The following is an 18,502-nucleotide window of genomic DNA, read 5'->3' as shown; positions in this document are numbered from 1 at the left end:
CACCCATGTAGATGAAGACTGCTACATGCAAACTGCTTGTTGCTGTTATCAGAGACACTAAATGTACTAAAAATCAAAGCCAAGACATAAAAACTCAAAGAGGGTTGTACTTTACACTGAATTCTTTACTCATGCAAAGCACTTGCTGAGTTTAATGTATTTCAGATGGAGTGTGTGGTACAACTTATAAAAATTACATAGTAAATAAAGCAGGATCCTCTTCTGATGCATTGTGTAAGGCTGATGCTGCTAAACGTGTTTTGCAAACCAATGCTTTTTGGCAGGTGTTTTATACTAACAATACAACAGCTTTACCAGTTTACCTGAGAAATACACTAGCATTTGTATTTTCTCTGTATGACAAAATGATTCATTTACACAAGAAATCTGTTCGCTGAAGAAGGTATGAAAAGAATTTAACTTTCTCCAGACTCAAAATGTCATGGTTTTGGAGGTTTTTTTGTGAATAAAAAAATTATGAAAAGTTGAATTTCCAATTTTTGGTCAATAACATCCTATTTTTATCTACACTTTTAATATTTACATTCATATTTCTATATATAGTTATAGCAATATTTAAATTTATATATTAAAAATTATACCAAGTGATTTTCACTTTCACTGCTACAACATTAAATCAAGTGGCCACGAAAAGCACTGACAAATGCAGATTCCACTGAAAGTACTGACAAATATAAACTGTGGTTATAATATAAGCAAGTCTTTTCACATTAGAAAAACTGTTATTTTGTGGTTCCGACCAAGATTTTTTCTTTGACATTTTTGGGGTTTATTAAATATAGAAAGTACTATGCTAAAAGTGAGGGGTTTCTTAATAGAAGCAGTAACAGACTGGACTCACATTTCACATATTCTAGCTTTTCACTTTTTGGTTGTATTTGTATATAATGCTGGAAATAACCAATTTTATGAATGAAGAAAACCTACACATTTAATTGCGAAAACTCCTAAGTTTAACTAAGATCTTAAAGACAAAACTTAGCCCAACAGTATACGCAATAATTAACATTTTCACCCCAAGCCAAAGTTTTAAATCACGTTACCTGAAAGGCAGGCAGATCAAGAACAGCAAAGCTATTGAAGAAACGTAAACTCTGAATGGCAACCTGAACTGTGTTCGCTGCATAGCTGTCTTTAGGGCTGGCTGTGTTTGGATCTGAAATTGTCCCGTGGAAAAGAACACAGTACAGCATATGCAGGACTCCAACCAGATCCGTAGACTGAAGAACTGCCGTTAGTCCTGTGGGGTCCTGACGTGTAGTGTCAAATATGTTCCAAGATCTGTCAAAGAAACATCAAGGCATCTGAAGGAGGAGACCAGCACTCAGCGAGAACACTTGCCCAGGATGCAGCACTTCTTGTGAGCCAAATGTTAGAAAAACAGCAAACTGTAAAACAGGCAAAACCTTGTCCAATGTGTCAGGAAACCACAGCATTTCCAGAAAATACTTCCCATAACGCGGACACCGTCTCACGCTCTCTTCGCTTGCAGTGCAGCTGCAGCTTTAAGTATCTTTCTCCACATACCAGTGCGTTTGCTCCCAAAAACGGATTCAGAAGAACCAGCATGAGAGCATGCAGAAACTCAACAGCTTGAAAGTTGGAAGCCTAGGGGCACTTTAGGGGCTCCATGCAAACTGTCTCAGGTCAGTAGCCTACACCCATCTTGCTTTCCTGCCAGAGCAGACAGTGGAGGTGGGAGAATTCCCTGGAAGCTCTCACTGCTCTCAGTGACAGGCTGCAGGCACTGGAATGAACTGCCTACCCAGGTAGCAAAGTAAGTTACTAGGAGCAGATGATCTTAATCAAATAGTTCTGCAGAAATTTAAGAATGAAGTGGTTGAGCAGTTCACAAAACACTGCTGCTTATTTCAGTCAGATTCTATTATGGGAGACTGTAGGGAAGCACAGCACAAATCAAGTATGAAACACTGAAGACAAACCAACACAGCTTGTGCATATGGAAACTAGGTTTCTTTGGTATTTCTTGGGTATGCACATAAAATAATGGAGAAGGTTTTTTGCTATCTATGGTAACAGGACAGACAAAAAACTCAGGATGCCCTTTCCATTCTCACATTCAAGCTTTCAAAACCACTTCACACAATCCCTCATAGTTTGTACTGCATTTTTTCACATTACGAATAATCCAGATGATGATCCAGGACAGTCATTGCTAAGGAAGACTAAGACTGTCACTACTCTGGAGGCTAAATAATGTTTTAGCCATCATCACCTTGTTCCGGTGTTTCTCTTTTTCTAGCAAGGCAAAAAAAAAGCAGGTAAGAAAAGCACAACCTCACCCAAAAGCAACGGCTGTCGGTGAGAATTTCTATTTGTAACAGCACACCACTGCTTCCCTGCACCAAAGGGAGAGAGAGAAATAAGCAGAGCAGGACAATGAACCTGCATTCCCTATGTCCCAGAGAAGGCCGGGGTACTGGCCTAACTTCAGCTATATATAGCTTCAATACTTCTGGAGAAGGAAGAAGACTCATGTGAAACACACAAACGTGAAAGCTAGCATCTATGTGTTTTCTTGTGGATACAGTTCTTCTGTAAGGTAGCATGAGTAGGTCCTAAACCACGAGCAAGGCTGATAACCAGGGTCTTTCTGACACTAGACTGCCGTTGTGCCCCCGATCAGGGACACGATGAGCACCTGAGCCAACCAAACTCTTACCAGTGCTTAAAGTAACTGTGCCACAAAACCAGCCATGACAGCGCTTCGGAAGGCCACTGGCATGGGATTCTCTCCAAATACATGTAATAACATTCAAAAGACGAGATGAAGGAAATGAAAAAAGATTATTAAAATTACGTTTTGATGCCATTTACCTACTGCAAAAGAAGAACCACAAACATGTATCTGATGGTCCATAACACTGGTAACAACTCCAACATTTACCCCGTAACGAACGTGGAAAAAATACTTGAGCTCTGAGCGCGTTTTGGTGGGACCAAGCTGCACAACAACTGATGGCACGACTTTTCTTTTCCTGTGCCTGGAATCTGTGCCCAAAATCTTCATTTTGAAGCTCTGTGGTCTTTAAGTGAGTGTGTCTGAATGGAGTCAGCAGACACTTCCTGAGCCATCACCTGTCCTTGTGAGCCATGCCTTTGTGGAGATTCCCACTGCATAGTTCCAAGTCCTGCTGGCACTTGAGCCTGGCTGCAAGTGAGGAATGAACCAGGAGGGCGAGCTAAGAGCTCTGGGACCACTATTTTAACAACTTTGCTTTGAGTGTCTGCGGACTCCTTAGTACCCCTCACTTTAAAGTACCTTCTGATGTCCAATTATTTATTTTGCAGTAGCCAAAATGTGCTCACCATCACTTCACTACATTCAAGTAACCAGAACGTTTTATTTCCACAGTATCCCAGGAGAGCACAGCTCCTTTTGCCAACCAGTACTTCCTAATTTCCATCTTAGCTTTCTCGACAGTACAACACAGAAAAAAAACCCCATGCTCATCGTCAAACGATAACGCCAACTTAATTACTGTGTATGATATCTCACAGACTTTTCTGTGACTACATGCAATGGGAACATTGACCAATTTTACCAAAGGTTAAAGTTAGCTTGCTTTCAACTCTCACTCCATCATTATTTTTAAACAATTCCATATGAAAAAGCTTAAACTGCTGGATGAAATCCTTTTGCCATTTTGTGCTGCTCTGGAGCAGTGAATGAATCAAAATATACATAAAAAAGTCAATGGGAAAATAACTCAAAATGCCAGCTTTATTTTTTCACAAAGAGACCAAGAATTCTGAAGTTATACCACAAGACAAAGCTGCTAAACAAAAAAGAAAAAGATGTGTCTGCTGGGTTTGCTGGATTGAAGAAACTGTTAGAAATGTTTTTTATGTTCCCTATATTACAGATAATGAGTATATGAACAGGCCACTGGCTCCTGTTGGTTTTAATCATCAATTATAATCACTTTAAGCTTAAATGTTTACAATAAAAAGGTAAAAGACATTATTCACACTGGTTGGGGCTTTAAAGTAGAAAAAACTGTGTATGAGATGTTGGAAAATAAAGCCTGAACCTTTGTGTATGCTGCTTTCAGTGATTTTGGTCAACTCTGAACAACAGTGGATTTCATAGAATCACAGAATAGTTTGGTTTGGAAGGGACCTTCAAGGTCATCTAGGCCAACCCCCAAAAGCATTTAGCAGATGATATTCATCCATTTAGCAGATTTTTAGTCCACCTTAAAGGTAAGCCCAGTGAAAATTCAGTTCTTTCAGGGCACAGACTGAAACAAACCCCCACAAAACCCCTTAATATCGTACGATGACAATGTAAGAAATACAAGTTTTATGTAAGTAAAGACGTGCCTCCTTCTAACTCTCCTATTTAAAGAAGTTTATTCTCTGTGTCTGTAGCAGCTGCCAAAGTAAAGTAGTCAGGATGGAGAAAACCCCTTCAATGAACCACCGAAGGGAAGCAAGACTTACTGGATTTTTTACATTGGTTTATAGAGCTAGGAAAGCAAATAGGCTTTCAAACTTTACTAAATGTCTATATTTAACACAGAAAAAAAGCAGGCAAATATTTATATTAGGCTCAAACAACCTGCAGGATCTTAAAATGAAAGTTTCCTGAAATGCAGAGTATTTTCATTATGGTTACCATTATGATTTTCAGCTTCTGCCACCAAGGAGTCTCAGGAACAGGTAAACGGTTTATGACTTACAACAAAAGGTTTAAGGACTTTAAAATGTGGATATACCCATCAGAGGCAAAGAAAGATGCTGAACAGTGGTACTTCATTGCCTAAAATACGCCACTATTTATTAAAAACAGGAACTCAATACCCATGGATGAGAAGCAGCAAACTCTGCAGAACAAGTATAAATCTATAATTTCTCCAAGCTTCAATATGAGCAAACTGTTTATATCTGAAAATATATTGTTTTAAAAACTGACTGCGCTAACAAGCAGACAAACCTCCCTAAGGGTATACATTATCGTGTTTGTATATTTGAAATAGATACTCCTGATTAAAACCACGGAACCAAATGGAAACAGGAGTTTTCAAAAGGCTTAGAATATAATCTCTTTCTTATTTCATTATTAGAATTTAAAACCTCTCATCTGTTCTCCTTGCTTCTGAATTATTTTATCTAGAAAGAGATGTCAAAATAATAATAAAAGGAGTATAAAGAAATATTTAGCACCTGTCAGACCTGGTTCCAATTCCCACTGTCAAGCTCGGAAGCCTGGGACTGTGTAGAAGTGATGACTGCAAACCGTCAAGACCAAGTTTTACTTTGTTTACTGAGCTCCTTACAGTCCTTAAAGAGTTACAACTTTCAAAAGACAAACTGATGGAAATTGAGAAGATTATTAAAATGACAATTTGATGCTGGATCCGCTGTCCCTTGGAAAGGGGGAGCAGCACAGCCAGTGTTCAGGCAGACATGCATCTGATTCTTCATCCAGCAGCCAAAACAGACATTATCTTAATTACTGCAATAAAACTGAAAACAGATCAGCCTACTTCCTTGCATATCTGTGACAAGACAGCCACTGTTCTCCTGGATCAAACCCTATATATCTGCAGCTTTCTGCCACTGCAGTTTGTAATCCACAACTTCATTAGCTGCTGACACAGATTTATATGTATTCCACCACTGGTTTGAGATAACTTGTAACAGGAACAATTTACTTGCTACGATATTCTATTTTCCTAGAAAATAGGAACAGGGAGCTTGCAGACATTTCTCACATCAAGGAAACAGCAAAATTCTGAAGAAGTTGCTGCCCCAAAAAAGTACATAATTTGAGGGACATTTGAGCTACATAATTTGCAATATTCTCCTTCCACACAACTCATTTTTCTCCTGTGCCTGTGTTATTGCTAGTCCATTGTACTGCTCTTTGGGAGAACATTCTTCCTCAGTGATTAACCCTTACACTTAACTACTGATAGTTTCCTTCTGCTGTTCGCATTAATGCTGTGGTTAGATGAGTTTCTTCATACTAACTGCCAAAAGCAAAATAAGGCATTAACAAAAGTCCTCCACAGAGTAGCAACTACACTTCTTGGACAGAAATCTTAGTTCCAGAGACTTAGAGGGGGAAAATGGGATATAGAGTTGATGAACACTGGGCAGTACAGGAGGAGACAGGAATATAAGCAAGGCCCTTGCTATGCTGATGAAGGACTCGACATATAGTTTCTTACTTAGTCTCCACTCCTGCTAATTCGGAAAGGGAGAGCTGGGACAGCATGGCTGTATTTTTAGTAATGCTCCTTGCATTCTGCGCCTGCTCACTGTTTTCTGTCTTGTGGTTACAAGACAAGCATGCTTCGTATGTGTACTCTGGACTCAAGGGCCCCAAACACGCCTTGTATCGCTTTGAGTTAGAATAATAAACTCTGGAAAACAAGGCTCTCATCCTAAACATTGCTACTGGACATCTGGAATAGGACACAAATTGCACAGCAGATTTACATGGCTATATAAACCCTGTTATTCTCTACAAAGTCTTTTTAATATTTTATTTCAGGTTATATGTATCTGTTTTCAATTCTGGCTACTGTTACTCTTAATGGTAAGCAAAAAACAGATACGCATTTTCATGGCCACAACTTTCAAACCTAGGTATCAAATGTCAGGTTCACCTTCTGCTCAGCAAACAGATACCTCGGTATTCAGCATTTTATGATTTCTCACTACACACAACAAGGGACAATACTCTATTTTCAGCTCTCACATATTTTTACTTAACAGATGAGGGTATAATAATTCTCAAAACAAGGTTCACATGGGGTTAAAAGTTATTAATGTTTTCACCAAATAATCTTTTATAGATATTACATGGTGTTTGGAAAATGTGCTATTACATCCACAGCAAAACTTCAATTAAAAGAATCAATCTAGCATTTATTAGCCAGAACCAAAAATGATCATTTGAGAAGATCAATATCAAAGTTAAATCTTTTTAAAGACCTTGACCATTAATGAAAAGAAAATCCCTCCCTTATGTTTATAACGTACGTTCAGAATGGATTCCCTCTTTTCAATAACTTTTTATGATGTTCAAATTGAGAATCATCCAATTTACGTTTCTACATTAGCAAGACTTTCCTGTATTATATATAAGTCCATGATTTTGGACTTTTTTTCCAGGTCTACCACTGGAATAAAGAAAATCTCTTTATATCTTAAACTTTTATCATCTAAATTATATCAATCACAGACCTCACTTAACACTTAGTGCTGAGATACATGTACAATACAATGCAAGTCTATTCTCTAATAATCAATATTACTGTGACATCTTGCTTGATGCAGAGGTACACGCAGGGAGGTACTTGACAGAGATCTCTTCCCTGCCTAGAAAATTGTTTTCCATAAAGTAACTGTCCAAATAAGCACTGGGTATCAACTCGGAGCTTGGCCTAGAAACATCCTGTTAAATCTAGGGGTTTTATGAAATGTTCTTGTGAGGAAGATGGGGAAGTCTAGGCTGACAGCTCTACTTCACTGCTGCACAAATGGCCTAACACAGAGGACAGGATCTCTTGTTTAAAACCTGAGCTGGATTGTTTAACTTCTGGTCCTCCAGGGACACCACAGATTACAGTCACAGTCAAGTTCACAGCAGCCTGGTGGGGTCTGAGAGCAGAGGAGCAGGATCACGCAGCGCCTGCCCATTTCTAGCTCATAAAGGATTTCATTGTTGCAGGCACTGTGGATGGCTGGAGAGCCCTGAGGTGGTCCCGGTGCTTTAGCCACCAGCAAATGCTGTCCTATCAGCTTCCCACTGTGCCACTCAGCGTCACAGCAGGCCAAGGTCTGCACGCAGTATAAAAACAGCAGTGTATAAAAATGGAATGACAACTTTTAGGGTGACAAGTAACAGCCTGCAACAATTCTATCAGAAAAAAACAAATGAATTTTGTGCCCTCTATGATCTTCATCGAGCAGCATAAAGAAGTTCCCAACCTGGAAACATTCTATATAGGAGGTTATGTATTAAAAGAACAATTCAAAACTCCTTTTGCCAAGAATGGTGAAAGCCTGATCGTATTTTGGCAAAACTTCTCTTCATGCCCTAGTGTCAGAGCACTACTTAGTAGACTTTTTCCTTCTCAGTAACAACTTTAAGATCAGAGTTACTCTGAGGTACAGAGGAGTATACTACAACATGTTCCTATGTTCTATGATTCTATGTTTGTTTGATGCTCAAACATGTACCAACTGAGGTGGAGAAAGAGAAATCCTGGATGCTGACTGACTGAATAGGCTGCATTGCCTCTTACTACTGTTTACCATGAATAAAGGGGCATCTGTACTCCTCATAAAGAGAGGCTGCCTTTTGTGCTGCAGGTCATGTATCACACAACACGTATGAACCTATTGTGACATATTTAAGAATTCAATAAATTTGATCCCTGTTTCTGCCACCTTAATCTGTGTTTGGCAATACCTTTCTTGATTTGAATCACCCTGAATACCACGGACTTCTGTAACGACAGAATTACACTCTGCATTCACTTCTTAAATGAGAGTGGGCTCAGGCAATGAAAGACATTTAATTTAAACTGCCCTACTAATCAGTTACACGAAAGCTTTTGATCTAGAAGTGAGAGACAAGTTTTGAAATCTCCTAAGTTTATTCCTCTCATTTCTTTCTATGCTCAAATGAACAATCCAAGCTGGAAATCAAGAACAATCAGCACCTTTGGATAAAATCCAAAGCACTGCTGTATATGCAGGTACTAAGATCAGATACTTCTTGGTGTAACTGACTCAATCCTCCAAAATTACTCTTCTACTACAAAGGACAGATGTTCTTGAAGGAAGTACTTGTACAGTGCTGTATCACTTTGGGGTGCAAAGATCTTATTATTTGGGTGAAGCATGTGCTTGCTTCAGAAACTGCAATGATGATGTTACTCGCTCTTGTAGCCAGAACTATTATTCCACTAAGAGAAGGGTGATTTTTATTCTTTTTTAGTACTTTTTTTTTCAGTAAGCATTTGACTGTTGGCAGCACTCACCTGGAATGCAAAATGTTGGCAGCTTTCAGAAAGGGAAATTTCAGTGAGTTGGGATGGTCTCTCCGGGCTCGTATTTCATGCAGTTCTTTTTCCATGTGCCTGTGTCCCGAGCTTACCAGCAGCAGCTCTTACCTACGGCTCTGGTTTTTGTGTTTTAACAACTTCATTTTTTCAGCCCTAGCATCATACTTTACCCTTCAGGTATTCATTGTAAAGCTCCGTCAGCCTTATTTTTCCCTGAAATGTGTAACAGTCCAATGGTGGTAGATTCTAGTATGTGCACCATGAAGCTCTCAAATTTTGACTCTCACAGTGTCAGGGTGTCCTACACTGTAGATTAAAGAAGTCCAGATCTGGTGGCAGACACACACCTTGTGCTCACTGCCCACAACCCTGGTTAGGTTACACTAACATTTTGCATTAGGAAATCCCCTGACAAATCTAGCAATACTTTTCTTTACAGAAAATACAATTCCTTTCCTGACGGTGGTACTTTAAAGAACAGGAAGTGGATTAGGCTTCTCTAGAGAGAAATCAATTAAAGAGGTGATTTTAGCTGATAATAAAATACCTCTCGAAGTCCCGGACACTTAGCAATGATAAAACTCTCTCTAAAAATGAGTAAAGGAGATGAAGCTTGCAATTCTGATAAATGACTTACAAGAATCAAGACTCAGTGCAGGTAACTAATTACAACTCGGTGATGAAAGGGTGAGCAGAGGGAATTTCCTGTGTTGTTTCTTTACTGGTTATTACTGTGTGACTACAAATGGCTGTGTTGAACAGCCTCACTGGAATGCTCACTTCCATGAACGTGGTGTTGGCACAGGGTTACAATGGCTGTTGCCTGATGAACAGATCGGAGGGGACAGACCAAGTGCACCTACCTTCCATTGACACCAAAACAGAGTTGACATATTCCATGCAACACCGCTGTGGCACTTTGGAGAAAAGTTGCTATTTTGGGATTCTCATCAATAGGGCCTTGAACAGAGAGGAAACAGCAACACAGCTTGTCTATCAGTCCTATGTTCACCACGTAACTAGAAACAGAGGAAAAATGGTATTAAAAAACCAGTCCTGTGCTACTTTCGGTAACTTTGCAAAAGAAGTAATTTCTGCTTCTCTACTACCAAGCCATACAAAATGCAGGTTGTGATTACTTCTATACTCTTTCTGAAAGGCTTCAATAAACAATTCAACTTACATTAACTTCAGATCTGGCTCTCTGTAACTATCAGTAGTTTCTGTTAAGAGATCTGTCTGTTGTAGGACAATCTGTATTACACTGTACAAGAAAGATGAGTGTAAATGTTTATTTTATCATGCTCCTACAAGGACAATGGAATTTTGCCATAGTTCTATGATTTATAATAATCTTGATAGCTCTGCAACAGCGCAACTTCTTTTCAGCATGAAGAGATAAACTTTGTGGAACACGCCAATTCAAGAAGACAATGATGTTACCCAGACAATGTTTTATTGCAATACATGGATCATAACAACCACTACCCTGTTGTTCAGTTGGTTTTCTTTTATTTTCATTTTTAATATATATGCAACAGTTAAGGGACCAACAGAACGCACAGGTAACAACCTTCTACCATCAGTACAGGAGAATTGGGATCAGGAAGCCTCCTGAGGAGCTCAACCAAAACTCAGTGCAGAGAAAACCATGCTAGGGAGGTTCTGGTTGTTTAACTGAAAGCTCCACTTCCTTTTTTATTATGAGAGTAGAACAGATCACCACTGCTTATCAACACATCACTACTGCTGATGCTGCTTCTCTGAATTGCTTAGAAAGATACCCAAAACATTTGCTGTTAGTCCTCATACCAAGATCTCTCTTCACATACCAGGTTCTCTCATACTTTGAACATTATCAACTCCGCTTAAACAGTGCACACAGTAATTTTTTCTCCATGTCACTTTGCTGATATAACCTGACTTGACAGACATGCCATTCTGTCTACCTGCCTGTCAAGTCCATTTCTTGGGCACTGCCACTTAGAGCCTAGGCTCCTTGGGATGGAAGCACCATTGGCTGTATGTTTCCATAATTCCAAAACCACCCTGACTTGACTAAGTACAGGACATTACCAAATAATACTCATTCTAGTCAATAAGTAATAGTGATCATATAGTGGTTGCCACAGGAAGTGTGCAAGTATTTATTAAAACCAACTGTTCCATCACATGGGAATCACAACCTTACAGTCTGATTTTGGGAAACCAGGGATTTTTAAGGTTAGGGAGGAAAACCTCCCCAGTTTTCAGACAGTGCTGTTGCTCAAAGACTAAGCTCTCACCCAGGCTAGAAGCTAGAGCTTCTGCCAGATTTCACTCTGCTTTTGGATGCAATGAAAGTAATTTCAAATGAAAATACACTGGATATAAAGCAAGAAGTCTAAGTGCAGAACGGAAGATTATTAAAGCTGCTGAAGCACAGCAGTTAAAACCAAAGACACACAGAGGTTCTTAATAGCACACTTGTTGCTCAGGTAAGTTTGTCTGTTCTATTTAGCAACATAAAGGTTACCAGCATTAGGTTTCTTGCAGATTTTGATCTGAGCAATTCATCTGATCATACAGGTGATAAGCAAGCTCTCCTGTGTTAGCAGAGTAATTCCAGGAACACAGCTAGCTGTTAGATACATCACAGTGGCAGAGAAATCTCTTTATGAAAAAGGAGGGGAGAGAAAGACCTCGATAGGGCTAATCCTGATGGATGATAACTCACAAAAAGGCACAACCATTCTCATCAATATTCTCTTCCTTTTTCCCCAGGAACTTCCCTACAGTTTGACTGACACCTGCAAAATGCCTTTGTTGTCGCGCTTCCTTCACAGCCACACCTGGACACAAAGTGGCTGCTCTTTGCCAGGGAAGAAATGGATGAGAGCTTCCAGTCTGCTGGGACTGTTTGTTAATGGCATCCGGAGACAATGAGAAGAGCATGGAGCACTCCCTTTCTTGAGGAACTGAGCATACAGACAAGTGGAATGTCAAAGCTTGCTAATCTATTGCCTCCATCTCCCAGGCTTTTTATCCATGGTAGCATAGTTGAAATAATTTGGCTTTCCCCTCTGATACTGAGACAGCATGTAGACAATTGTTTTTGCATCAGGTCTAGCAGCCCCAAATAGAAACTAAAAAATATCCAACTTTCCTCTTTCTTCTCCTATCTTCCTAAAACTCTTGTTAAATCAACAACCCAAAGACATACGATACAATGACCTGGAGGTGAAAGATTCTCATTAATAATAGAATTTGTCTGTTTTTGACTAGTTTAAAATGCCCTCTCTCTTTTTTTCCTAATTGCACTATTACCTTGTCATCGTGCCTTTCATTCTCCATTTATAACCAGATCCCCTAAAGTGCCTCAGGTGAGGGACCTAGCTAGATTCTCATGTATCTTCTTATCTTAAGGGTATGCCTGCGCTTGGCCAAGTCAGTGTCAGATGTCTGCTCAGCACAAATATCAATAAGCAGACCTCCCACCCTCCCATTCACAAGTGGGGAGAATACATCCTGAAATTTCACACTCTATCAAAACCTGTTTGGGGAGAAGGCAGGTTACCTGAGAACAAGAAAGTCTGAGAGGTCACTGGTATCTATGACAACTATTTGCCTTCCTCCTCCAGCTGTCTTTTTTGTATCCATCAACATCATGCCAGACTGAAAAGTCTGAAGATGCTCACTGGGACACATATTCAGTGGCATACAGTTAAGAATTTCATTTCTTCAGAGGGCTGAGGACTCTGTAATTTACTAAAAGGACTATATACACTTGTAGCGAGCATAATATATTGTTGGATATGTATTAATTTTATATATAATATACTAAACATACTGCAATTATATATATTAATATATTCAGGTCCAAGTGTTTTTACCAAAGAATTAGAGTGTTTCAAGTGAGAATGCGCACATCAGTGTATTCTCTTTTACTCAACTGTTACAACTCACTGATGATTTTGATTGAAGTTCTGCTCAAGAAATATACTTACAAAAGAAAACTCTATTAAAATACAGCTATATTATATACAGGTTGAAATCAGATTTTACGAATTACTGGGTAATCTTTGTAACAGTAAGTATATATTTTATGGCAAACTTATATGAATGCATGTATGTTAGGCAGGACCACTTAAGCAAAGGCACATAGAGCTGACACAGAAAAACTGAGAGAAAATAATGAAAATGTGGAAGTTGGCTTCTAGGTAATTAGGAGATGAAACTGATGGAAAAGACACACCAAAAAACCCCTAAAGACTCTTGGTTTTCTGTATTTCTGCATCTGCAGTGTTTTGAAGAACATTTTTGTCTGGGATTACAGGACTTCAGCAGTCCTCTTGACTACACACACAGACTGCTCTTATTAAGTTAAGAGTTAAAGCAGTTTGTTCCTTTCTTAAATCACTGCGTTTTTATCTCTCTAGTAAAGAAGGTTTGGAAAAGTTTCACTTTATTCTATTTCTTTTTTAACCTGATCAGGTCTTGGACTCTGCTGTTGAAGGCTTCCACTAGCGAGGATTTACTTTTCACTTCTTGCAGTATCTTCAGTGCAGTAGAGTGATTGTTTCCATCTGGGAATCTGGAGATCAGACATCTGAAAATCACAGCAGTTACCCTCAGAAGTCCTGTGGTTAAATCTTCGAATACCTGCTTATTTGCACTTCTGCCTGAAGTAGCATTATGCTCGTCAGGCACGCTAACCTGAGAAAAAAGAAAAAGACACCCAGAACTGAGCAGAAATAATCCAAGTTTGTAGAGAAATACTCGAAAACTGCACATGAGTACAGCAAAAATAAAGTAACGCATTCTAGCAGTGCTCATGGACCTTAAAACATTTAACGTACAAGAAAAGTTCTTATACCCCTTATGCAGATAAACAAGCTGAAACAGAATAAATCAAGTCAAAACAGCACTTAGTGTACGAGAACTGAAGGAAGCCTTATAGCAGCACAGTATTTCATTACTATGACTGTGTTCTATGTGGAGAAACAGGATTTTTGATGAGTCACAAGCTTCTGACTGAATTCAGAACTACGTGTATTACCTGCTGAGGTACACAAAGAGAGTAATACACAGCTGGTTTAAGCCAGCGAGAGAGGGCAACCTTCCCTGAATTGAGACATGAATTACAGTGGTTCCCCTTTGCACCTGACAACGCCTGCAAGAGAACTGCTAAATCTTCCAAAGTCTACAAAAATAAAGAGCCCTGATTTTGTAAAAAATAAAAGACAGCTGGAGCAGAAATTTCTGCCAGGGAGGGAGGGAAGTGCATAAGAACTCCAAATCTCTCCCTTCTTAATCTGATGAGAAGAAGCCACCAGCAGCACCACCCCCAAAGCCAAACAAACCAACCCAAAAAGCAACAAGAACTGAGAAGACATAACAACTGCACAAATTCTAGGGCACAACCTGACGCACTGGACCATCATAAAGGATGACATGAATAATTAGCTCTAAAAGATGCAATAGGAAATGCTTTCTACCTACAAATCTCTAATAAGGCAAGAAGAAAATCTGAGCGCTTTTGTGGATATCTTCATATTTTAACTATTTAGAACAGCAGGAAAAATATGTCCCATGAATAAGGCCTGAACATCTCAATATAAAACAGCACCTGATGACCACTGCTCTTGTCCATCAGATGTCAGTCATGTCAGAAGCACAACATGCAGTTCTCTCTAAAGAGACCTTTATAAATCATTAAACTAGAGCTCACTCCTAAAAAAGGCAGTGAAGTCGAGACATACAACATATAAATCTGAAGACAGATCTACGTGCAGGACACAGACCTGGAAGGAAATCCTCGTGGAGTGTGAGTTTTTTAAGACATTTATTTTACTTGTTCATTTCTGCAGCACAAGATAATTTAAACCAGCTGAAATCCTGCCCTACTACGATCACACAGTAAGGGAAGTGTGTGTGTGGAAGCCCTGCAGTTTTACAGGCAGAATGTTGGCAGCACGGATGCATCAATCACGACACGGGCTCCTCGGTACCTTCCCTGTGCTTCATGCTGCTGGACTCCACACACCAACAGCCCCTGCAGAGGTGCTTTTATGAGACAGCTTGAGCCTTTCAACACTGTAATTAGTGATCGATATTGGCTGAAGCTTTATTTTCACTTGAGGTGAAAATCACTTATACCCGGTATACGCCAGTAAGGGCACAGAAAACCATTCCTGCCTGTATAGGTATCAGGAGGGATTCGATAACACTTGGTGACAAAGAACAACATGCATGTTTCTTTATTATTCATTAGCTCTGAGCCTTGTGTTGGTACTTAAAACTCATTGTAACAGTCTGTTGCTGGTGACTAGCCAAGTGAGCAAGTGAGAAGCCTTTAGCTGCTTATTCAAGTTCAATAGGAAAAAATAATATTATGTTGCTCCAGTAACTTCTGTTGACTAAAATAATTCATGCCTAATGATCCCTGTTGCCTGCTGAAACAGAAAGATTAGGCTTTGCAATGTATAAATCAACTGAAATGCGGTGACGTTGTACCAGGAACTCTAGCTTTTAAAAACTGCTAACAAATGCTCCTCACTGCTATTTCATCCAAGAGAAAAAAATCATATGTAACTTATTTCTTAAAAGATTTAATATTATTTTGCAGTAGAGCCTTCCATTTGCTATAATGAACAGTGCTATAAACAGTACGTCTATTTTTGAATGTACACCGAAAACCTACCTGTATTTTCTGTGTATACAGCCCTTAGCTACACAAGTTCATGCTTTAATATAGAACCGTAATATAAGGCTGCTCTTCCTAATCTGTAAAACAAATAGATGCGGTGCTCTTAGCACAATTGTTTATTGCAGAGCTGATTTTTCCCATTTGATTCTGGGCAAAGTGTGCCTGTGTGTATTAATATAAAGTGAGAACAAATGTGGGGTTTATATTCTGCATGTCAAAGAGGAGGTAGAAGGAAATACAGAAAATGGGTAAATTTGAACTTAATATATAAGAATATATTCTATATAAAAGTTATATATAATGATATATAATAAATATGTTATATATAACTTCTAGTAATTCCTATCTTTAATGTTTTCCATTTAAATGAGTGACAAAAGATCAGCTCCTTTACTGAAGACGTAATTAATGGGTTAGTCTGAAAGTGTGTTGAGATTTATGTTCAAAATTAATTGGAGTGCTTGCAAAAGCGATGTTTTACTTTGCTTGTTGATTATTATATCAGGCAAGGGGGTAGGAAATCTTTAGATTTAATAGTGCAATTATGAAAGCTTTCAAGCCTCGATTTCTCTGTGTTGATTACACAAGGAGTTAATGATACTCAGAAAAATTGAGTTTGTTGACCATGGGCTGTGGATGTGTTAAAACATTCTGCATTTTTATTTCTAAGGTTTAACAGATTTAACAGTTTAACTGCCTCAACTCTACAGCTATGATTACACACTTACACTGACTTGTCAAGTAACTGGTATAAAACATTATTAAATCACAAAGGAAAATCAGGAAAAACATAACTACTGTTCAATTATTTCACACATCCAACATCTGAACGCTATTTTAGCATTTATGATGAGAGCCTATACTGGGCCTAATCAAGACTCCTTCTTTCTTTAAATGGGTTCTTGAACCAGAATGCTCTGACCAGCTTCCCTGGTACTGTCTCTATACAATTGTTAAGCCATCCAGCAGAGAATTCCCCTTGTGTCAGGATTCCCTTGGTTGTATGGAGCTGCCATAAGCTCTTCAGCTCTGCCCACCATCTAGGACTTAATCCTGTAAGATGCTGCACAAGATGGCCCCAATCCAGTAAAGCACTTAGGCACACATTTAATAGAGCTGAAAATGTTATTCCATTCTGACTCGAAAGTACCTCCACATATCACAGTGCACTTTTTTCCATGCCAACAAAAAACCCCACACCAGTTTCCAGTTAGCAATGTAAAGCTCTGTCACTGAAAACTCATTTATGTTTTTGTCTCATAAAAAAGCATAATCCTTCACTGCCATGAGGAATTTTAAATATAGAGCTGCTAAACCTAAATGCAAAGTCTTCAAACCTTTGGAAGGGCCCAATTCCTGTTCATTTGGTCACTTATGTTCCATTCTTCTCCCATTAACAGCACTGATTTTGTGCTTTTTGCCCTTATTGGGCTTGCCTCAAAAACACTCTGGAAAATGTATACTTTCAAAACACTATCTATATAAGTTAGACTTTCTACGTAACAATGAGTGAACTAAAGAAATGGAAATGGCCCAGGAAGTCTACGGGCTTAAGATGGAGCAGATGAAGGTTTCACCTTTTAAATCCCCTGCCCCTAAATATTTGAACGTGTCGTTTCTCCTACCGCAGCCCTGTTTTCAAGACTTCCTACAGATTAACACACTGGCTTCCTACTGAAGGCAATAAAAAAATGTAAGGTTTTTTGTCTTTTCAAATTTACATTATTAAAAATAAATAAAAATCCATGAAGTTTCTGGGCTTTTCTACATTGCCAACACTGACTTAACAGCATTAGAAATGATCAATCCACAGAGCTGACTCTGAGGTACCTTTTTGTCAACTTTGATATTCTAGGTGCTGGTCCTCAGGTCTCCAGCTAGAATCAAAATGGGAAGGAGAGCAGGTTTTTTAGATCTTTTAGTGATCTGGGAGGTAGAAACTGTCCACATGGTCATGTTATCATGGGCTAGAAGGACTATCAGTGCCACAACAGCAGAACACTGTGGAGACAGCACGTCATTTAAAAGGGATCAGGACAATCAAGCAGCACACATGTGCCTTTGATTTTACAGTTCTTGTCATAATCAGTGCAAGCATGAAGCCACCTTGTTGCATACAGAGGACTAAAGAACATACCACAAATGGTTAAGAAACTAGCAACTGTGATAGGATGGAGACTGTCGGTTTGAAGCACCTAAATTAAATGGCAGCACATACCAGTGAAGAAATGGAGGAGAAAAATTACTTCACTGGGATGAGATAGCCAGATTAACTTAAAGCCAGTCAAAGGGATTGTACTTCATGAGTAAAATGTCATAGGCCACCTACCTACAATACAGTCTGTGGATTTAAGCACTGTATTTTGAAGAAGAAAAAAGTAACAGGAACTCACTTTTGAACTCCACACTTGTTTGATCTCTCCTTAGATTGCAATGCTCATTTCACATGTTTCTACATTCACTAATGAAGTTTCATTTAGAATTTTCAGGTATTATGAATTTAAAGATTCCCTTAAAAAAGGCATTTGCAGTTCTATGTAGCATGCAATTCCAAAATGAAGCAAGAAAGACTTCATGTAATTTTGCATATTTATATGAACAAAGAAATGTAGCAACAAAAATGTCTCCATTTCTAATTCTTAATAGTACTGATTTGCATTATGCTTTAACTGATAACAGCAGGTCTGTTGTGATGGGAAAGATCTGACTGAATAACCAAAATCTGCTCAGAGATTTACTGGAC

At 38.9% G+C, this 18,502-nt stretch overlaps 1 protein-coding gene across 2 annotated transcripts in view; it reads right to left on the bottom strand.

Annotated features, from left to right (window-relative positions):
• SCAPER (S-phase cyclin A associated protein in the ER) overlaps positions 1-18,502 on the bottom strand; it is a 149,483-nt gene that overhangs the window by 23,411 nt on the left and 107,570 nt on the right. For both annotated transcript variants that reach the window (XM_062612238.1, XM_062612239.1), the window contains exons 26-28: positions 13,537-13,766; positions 9,935-10,090; positions 1,065-1,302 (exon numbers count right to left, since the gene is read on the bottom strand). In XM_062612238.1, coding sequence (XP_062468222.1) covers positions 1,065-1,302; positions 9,935-10,090; positions 13,537-13,766 — 624 coding nt within the window. The remainder of the gene's footprint in view (positions 1-1,064; positions 1,303-9,934; positions 10,091-13,536; positions 13,767-18,502) is intronic.

The sequence above is a fragment of the Pezoporus occidentalis genome, unplaced genomic scaffold (genome assembly GCF_034315485.1).
Source record: "Pezoporus occidentalis ecotype Australia unplaced genomic scaffold, CSIRO_AGI_Poc_V1 ctg159, whole genome shotgun sequence".
In the NCBI taxonomy this organism is placed as follows: Eukaryota; Metazoa; Chordata; class Aves; order Psittaciformes; family Psittacidae; genus Pezoporus; species Pezoporus occidentalis.
Note: the sequence above shows the minus strand (reverse complement) of the source record. Positions and strands in the feature narration are given on the sequence as shown.